At 72.0% G+C, this 6,608-nt stretch overlaps 1 protein-coding gene across 1 annotated transcript; it reads left to right on the top strand.

Annotated features, from left to right (window-relative positions):
* The first annotated feature begins 1,781 nt into the window (after positions 1 to 1,781).
* On the top strand, positions 1,782 to 6,133 carry LOC148592148 (casein kinase II subunit beta). Its single transcript, XM_088535585.1, has 6 exons — positions 1,782 to 1,875; positions 1,981 to 2,083; positions 2,829 to 2,944; positions 4,251 to 4,326; positions 4,796 to 4,985; positions 5,998 to 6,133. Exons 1-6 carry the CDS (start codon positions 1,804 to 1,806, stop codon positions 6,086 to 6,088), a joined length of 648 nt encoding a protein of 215 aa, XP_088391711.1. The 5' UTR covers positions 1,782 to 1,803; the 3' UTR covers positions 6,089 to 6,133.
* Positions 6,134 to 6,608: the final 475 nt, after the last annotated feature.

Here is a 6,608-nt window from a genome sequence, read left to right as displayed (position 1 = left end):
CCCATCCCACATATCGGGAATACCGGCCTTCCCATGACATTCCCATCCCACATATCGGGAACACCGGCCTTCCCAGGGCATTCCCATTCCCCGTATGGGGAATCCCGGCCCTCCCTCCGGTTTCCCACTCCCCATATCAGGAATCCCGGCCCTCCCTCGCCTTTCCCATCCCCGGCACTCACGGCGGCTCCTCCGGCGGCTCCTCCGGCCGCCATTCCCGCAGGAATCGCGCCAGCTCCGTGTGCCCGGCGCCCTGCGCCAGGCGGGCGGCGGCCGCGCGCTCCGCGGCGTTCCCGGCGTTCCCGGAATTCCCGGCGCGGAGCAGCTCGGCGGCGGCGGCCGCGCGCCCGGCCCGGGCCGCGCACATCAGGGCCGTCCAGCCGAAGGCGTCGCGGAAGCGGCCGGAGGCGCCGCCCGCCAGGAGCCTCCGCAGGCTCCGCACGTCCCCGTCCTGGGCCGCCCGCAGCAGCGCGTGGCCCTCCCGGTGCGCCCGGGAGCCGGGGAGCGGGGCCGGGGCGGCGGGAAGGGGATCCGGAGCATCGGGAAGGGGATCCGGAGCATCGGGAAGGGGATCCGGGGCGCCGGGAGGCGGCTCGGGAGCCCCCGGAAGCGGCCCTGGGGTGTCCGGAGGCCCCGGGGGGGCGGTCGCCGCCGCCTCCCCCCCCGCCCAGAGGCTCTCGTAGAAGCTCCGCGCGGCGGCGCCGGCGGCGGCGGCGGCGCCGGGGGAGGGCGGCGCGGCGGGGGGGGGCGGGGCGGCGGTGCCCGTCGCTCCACGCGTCGCCCCGGTCCCGCGCGCGCGTGAACGCGATGAACATGGCGGCGGGGGGGGGGGTCAGCGCCGCGGCGGGGACCGGCCCGGGACCCCCCCCGGGGCTCGGGACCCCCAGCGCACCATAGAGGCGGCGGAGCGGAGCGGTAGCCGCCTGCGCGCACTGCGCATGCGCCGCCTCCCTCCAGCGCGCACTGCGCATGCGCCGCCTCCCTCCAGCGCGCACTGCGCATGCGCCGCCTCCCTCCAGCGCGCACTGCGCATGCGCCGCCTCCCTCCAGCGAGCACTGCGCATGCGCTGCCTCCCTCCAGCGCGCACTGCGCATGCACCGCCTCCCTCCAGCGAGCACTGCGCATGCGCCGCCCACGCCAAGCGGGCCCCCCGCGCATGCGCTGCCCCCCTCCAGGCCTTTGCGCATGCGCCTGCACCGCCCCAGTCCTGCCTCGCGCATGCGCTGCTTCCCCCCCCGTACACCGTGCGCATGCGCTGCAACGGCCCCAGTTGCACACGGCGCATGGGCTGCCTCCCATGGCGCCCTGCGCATGCGCCGCCCCTTCCTCCCCCTCCCCGCTGTTGTAGTTCTCCTCCGCCTTCCCCGCCATTCACGTCCCTGGCGGGGCGGAGCCTCGGGACTACAAATCCCGCCGTGCCCCGCGCGGCGGAAGCGCCCGCTACGTCAGCAGCGCCCGCCGCGCCTCGCGCAGCCGCAATGCCCTTCTCACCCCCCCACGGACGCGCAGCGGGGGCCGACGGGAGTTGTAGGCGAGCCGCGCGCCGCCATTGGCTGCCCGCGCCCGAGGCGCCGCGCCATTGGCTGGCGGCGCGGACTGCAGCTCCCGGCAGCCCGCGCGGCGGCGCAGGCGCAGAGCGGCGCGGCCTTGCGGGACCTCGCTCGAGCCGCCGTGAGCGCCCGGGACGGCGGGGCCGGGGGGAGGCCGGGGGGGCGGCGCTTCGTGCCCGTTTCCGGGGGATCCGCGGCGTTTCCGCCGGTCCGTCCCGGGGCTCACGGCCGCCGTCCCGCAGAGCCGCCGCCATGAGCAGCTCCGAGGAGGTTTCCTGGATCTCCTGGTTCTGCGGCCTCCGCGGGAACGAGTTCTTCTGCGAGGTGCGGGGGGGCCACGGGGGGGGCCCGGACGCCGGGGCCCCTTTGGGGGGGGTCCCGGACGCCGGGGCCCCTCTGGGGCGGCTCCCGGACGCCTGGGCCCCGCAGGTGGACGAGGATTACATCCAGGACAAGTTCAACCTGACCGGGCTCAACGAGCAGGTCCCGCATTACCGGCAGGCGCTGGACATGATCCTGGACCTGGAGCCAGGTGGGGCCGGGGGGCTGTGGGGCTGGGGGGGGGTCTATGGGGCCGGGGGGCGTCTATGGGGCCGGGGGGTCTGTGGGGGGGTCTGTGGGGCTGGGGGGGGGGTCTATGGGGCTGGGGGGTCTGTGGGGGGGTCTATGGGGCTGGGGGGTCTATGGGCCGGGGGGCGTCTATGGGGCTGGGGGGGTCTATGGGGGGGTGTCTATGGGGCCGGGGGGCGTCTATGGGGTCGAGGGGTCTGTGGGGGGGTCTATGGGGCTGGGGGGTCTGTGGGGGGGGTCTATGGGGCTGGGGGGTCTATGGGCCGGGGGGGTCTATGGGGGGGTCTATGGGGCTGGGGGGGGTCTGTGGGGCCGGGGGGCGTCTATGGGGCCAGGGGGTCTGTGGGGGGGTCTATGGGGCTGGGGGGGGGGTCTATGGGGCTGGGGGGCGTCTATGGGGCTGGGGGGTCTATGGGCCTGGGGGGTCTATGGGGGGGTCTATGGGGCTGGGGGGTCTATGGAGGGGTGTATGGGACTGGAGGAGTCTATGGGGCTGGGGTCTATGGGGCTGGAGGAGTCTATGGGGCTGGGGTCTATGGGGGGTCTCTGGGGCTGGGGGGTCTGTGGGGTTTGGGGGCCGCTGGGGGGGGTCAGGGAGGAGCTTGGGGGGGTCCTGGGGCCCCTTGGGGTCCCTGTGGCCCTGGCAGGGGGGGATGGGGGTTGCCCGGACGCCTGGGCCCCCCTGAGCGTGTCCCCCCCCCCCCAAGATGAGGAGCTCGAGGACAACCCGAACCAGAGCGACCTGATCGAACAGGCGGCCGAGATGCTCTACGGGCTGATCCACGCGCGCTACATCCTGACGAACCGCGGCATCGCGCAGATGGTGGGGACACCCGGGGACACCGTGGGGACAACCAGGGACACTGCGGGGACAACCGGGGACACCGCGACCCCATCGTGTCCCCGTGACACCCACCGCGTCCCCGCGTCCCCACATCCCCGTCCGCTACATCCTGACGAACCGCGGCATCGCGCAGATGGTGGGGACACGTGGGGACACCGGGGACACCCGGGGACACCCGGGGACGCTGCGGGGACAACCGGGGACACCGCGACCCCATTGTGTGCCCGTGACACCCACCGCGTCCCCGCGTCCCCCCATCCCCGTGCGCTACATCCTGACGAACCGCGGCATCGCGCAGATGGTGGGGACATTGTGGGGACACTGCGGGGACAACCGGGGACACCGGGGACAGCCGGGGACACCGCGACCCCATTGTGTCCCTGTGACACCCACCGTGTCCCCGCTTCCCCCCATCCACGCGCGCTACATCCTGACGAACCGCGGCATCGCGCAGATGGTGGGGACACCATGGGGACAACTGGGGACAACCGGGGACACCGCGACCCCATTGTGTCCCCGTGACACCCACTGTGTCCCGGCGTCCCCACATCCCCGTGCGCTACATCCTGACGAACCGCGGCATCGCGCAGATGGTGGGGACATTGTGGGGACACCGGGGACACCGTGGGGACAACCGGGGACACCGGGAACACCGTGACCCCATTGTGTCCCCGTGACACCCCCCCATCCACGCGCGCTACATCCTGACGAACCGCGGCATCGCGCAGATGGTGGGACACCGCGGGGACAACCGGGGACACCGTGGGGACAACCGGGGACAGCTGGGGACACTGCGGGGACAGCCGGGGACACCGTGGGGACACCGGGACCCCCGCGTCCCCATCGCGTCCCTGTGACACCCACCGCGTCCCCATCCCCGCGCACTACATCCTGACGAACCGCAGCATCGCGCAGATGGTGGGGACACCCGGGGACAACCGGGGACACCCGGGGACACCGCGGGGACAACCGGGGACACCGCGACCCTATTGTGTCCCCGTGACACCCCCCCATCCACGCGCGCTACATTCTGACGAACCGCGGCATCGCGCAGATGGTGGGGACACACGGGGACACTGTGGGGACACCGTGGGGACACCGGGACCCCCCGTCCCCATCGTGTCCCTGTGACACCCACCACGTCCCCCCATTCCCATGCAGATGGTGGGGACGCCATGGGGACACCCCCACGTCCCCCCTCGCGCTCCGTCCCCCCCCGTCGCCCCCGCGGCCCTGTCCCCGGTGTCCCCGGTGTCCCCCGCTGACCCCCCGTGTCCCCCCCCAGCTGGAGAAGTACCAACAGGGCGACTTCGGCTACTGCCCCCGCGTCTACTGCGAGAACCAGCCCATGCTGCCCATCGGTGCGGCCGGACGCCGGGGCCCTCGGGGGGGGGCGGGGGGGGCGCCCGGACGCCGGGGCCCTCGGGGGGGGGCGGGGGGGCGCCCGGACACCGGGGTCACCGGGGGGGGGGAGAGGGGACCCGGACGCCGGGGCCCTCGGGGGGGGGGCTTGGTTGGGGGGAGGAGGCGGGGGATGCTGGGGCCACCCCGTGACCCGGACGCCTGGGCCCTTTGTGGGGGGGAGGAGGGGAGGGTGACCCGGACGCCTGGGCCCCCCGTGTGTTTTGGGGGTGGGGGGGTTGACCCGGACGCCTGGGCCCCTCGTGTGTTTCGGGGGGGTGACCCGGACGCCTGGGCCCCCCGTGTGTTTTGGGGGTGGGGGGGTGACCCGGACGCCTGGGCCCCCCGTGTGTTTCGGGGGGGTGACCCGGACGCCTGGGCCCCCCGTGTGTTTCGGGGGGGTCCCGGCCCGCCCTGACACCCCCCCAGGGCTCTCGGACATCCCCGGCGAGGCCATGGTCAAGCTCTACTGCCCCAAGTGCATGGACGTCTACACCCCCAAGTCCTCCCGGCACCACCACACGGACGGCGCCTACTTCGGCACCGGCTTCCCCCACATGCTCTTCATGGTGCACCCCGAGTACCGGCCCAAGCGCCCCGCCAACCAGTTCGTGCCCAGGTGGGCGGGGGGGCTGCTGATGACGTGGGGTCACTCTGGAGCCTAATGACGGCGGGGGGGCTGCTGATGACGTGGGGTCACTCTGGAACCTAATGACGGCGGGGGTTGACCCCGGGGGCTGCTGATGACGTGGGGTCACTCTGGAGCCTAATGACGGCGGGGGGGCTGCTCATGGCATGGGGTCACTCTGGAGCCTAATGACGGCGGGGGTTGACCCTGGGGGCTGCTGATGGCGTGGGGTCACTCTGGAGCCTAATGATGGCGGGGGTTGACCCTGGGGGTGCTGATGACGTGGGGTCACTCTGGAGCCTAATGACGGCGGGGGTTGACCCTGGGGGCTGCTGATGACGTGGGGTCACTCTGGAGCCTAATGACGGTGGGGGGGCTGCTCATGACGTGGGGACACTCTGGAGCCTAATGATGGCGGGGGTTGACCCCGGGGGCTGCTGATGACGTGGGGTCACTCTGGAGCCTAATGACGGCGGGGGTTGACCCTGGGGGCTGCTGATGACATGCGATCACTCTGGAGCCTATTGACGACGGGGGTTGACCCTGGGGGCTGCTGATGACATGCGATCACTCTGGAGCCTAATGATGGCGGGGGTTGACTCTGGGGCTGCTGATGACGTGGGGTCACTCTGGAGCCTAATGATGGCGGGGGTTGACTCTGGGGCTGCTGATGACGTGGGGTCACTCTGGAGCCTAATGACGGCGCGAGGTCACTTTGGGCCTGCTGATGTTGCAGGGTCACACTGGGACTTGCTGATCGTGCAGGGTCACTCTGGGGCCTAATGATGGCACGGGGTTACTCTGGGCTTTAGTGATGATACAGGTTCACTGTGGAGCCTAATGATGGCGTGGGGTTGCCCTGCAGCCTAGTGATGGGGCACGTTCACTCTGGAGCTTAATGATGGCACGGGTTCACTTTGGAGCCCGAGGCCCTTCCTGGAATGTGCCGAGGGCCTGCGTTCACTCTGGAGCCTACTGAGGGCTCCCGGCGCGTCTCTTGCAGGCTCTACGGCTTCAAGATCCACCCCATGGCCTATCAGCTGCAGCTCCAGGCCGCCAGCAACTTCAAGAGCCCCGTGAAAACCATCCGCTGAGGCCCGGACGCCTGGGCCCCCCAGGGAGCCCCCCCGGCCTCGCGCCAGCCCTTTACGTTAAGGGCTTTTCGGGCGGTTTTTCTGAGACCGAAGCACCCGGAGAAAAAAAAAAAAAAAGAAAAAAAAAAAACACCCGTTTTGTTGGTTTTTGTCCTCAAAGGCGGCGGGGGCAGCGCAAGCCCCGACAGGCGGCTGGGGCGGGGCCCTGCGGTGGGGCCCGGATGCCGGGGCCCCCCCGGGGTGTCTCCAGGCGGCGCCCGGCCCTGTTTGTCCTCCCCTCCCTGCGCACAAAGGCCGGGGACAAAGAAGGGCCCCGGCGTCCGGGCACTTCCTTGACAACCCCCCCCGGGGCAGGTTGGGGTTTGGGCTGCGGGTTGGGGCGTCCCCCCCTCGCCCAAAGGGCCCAGGCGTCCGAGGGGGCGGGGCCGGGCGGCCCCACCTGGTCCTTATAGAGGGGTGGCAGCCCCGGGGGGGGGACAGCGGAGGCCGCGTCCTCGGGTGGCACCATGGCCCCCCCCAG

The sequence above is a fragment of the Tinamus guttatus genome, unplaced genomic scaffold (assembly GCF_059628265.1).
Source record: "Tinamus guttatus ecotype Peru unplaced genomic scaffold, ASM5962826v1 Tinamus_guttatus_pri_ptg000633l, whole genome shotgun sequence".
In the NCBI taxonomy this organism is placed as follows: domain Eukaryota; kingdom Metazoa; phylum Chordata; class Aves; order Tinamiformes; family Tinamidae; genus Tinamus; species Tinamus guttatus.
This window is presented reverse-complemented; position numbering and strand designations above follow the sequence as displayed.

Excerpts from the sequence above, each read along its gene's own strand:
- LOC148592148 (XM_088535585.1), top strand. The coding sequence starts at position 1,804 with ATGAGCAGCTCCGAGGAGGTTTCCTGGATCTCCTGGTTCTGCGGCCTC. Across the intron at positions 1,876-1,980 it reads GGAACGAGTTCTTCTGCGAG|GTGGACGAGGATTACATCCA; the intron begins GTGCGGGGGGGC and ends TGGGCCCCGCAG. Across the intron at positions 4,327-4,795 it reads CCAGCCCATGCTGCCCATCG|GGCTCTCGGACATCCCCGGC; the intron begins GTGCGGCCGGAC and ends ACACCCCCCCAG.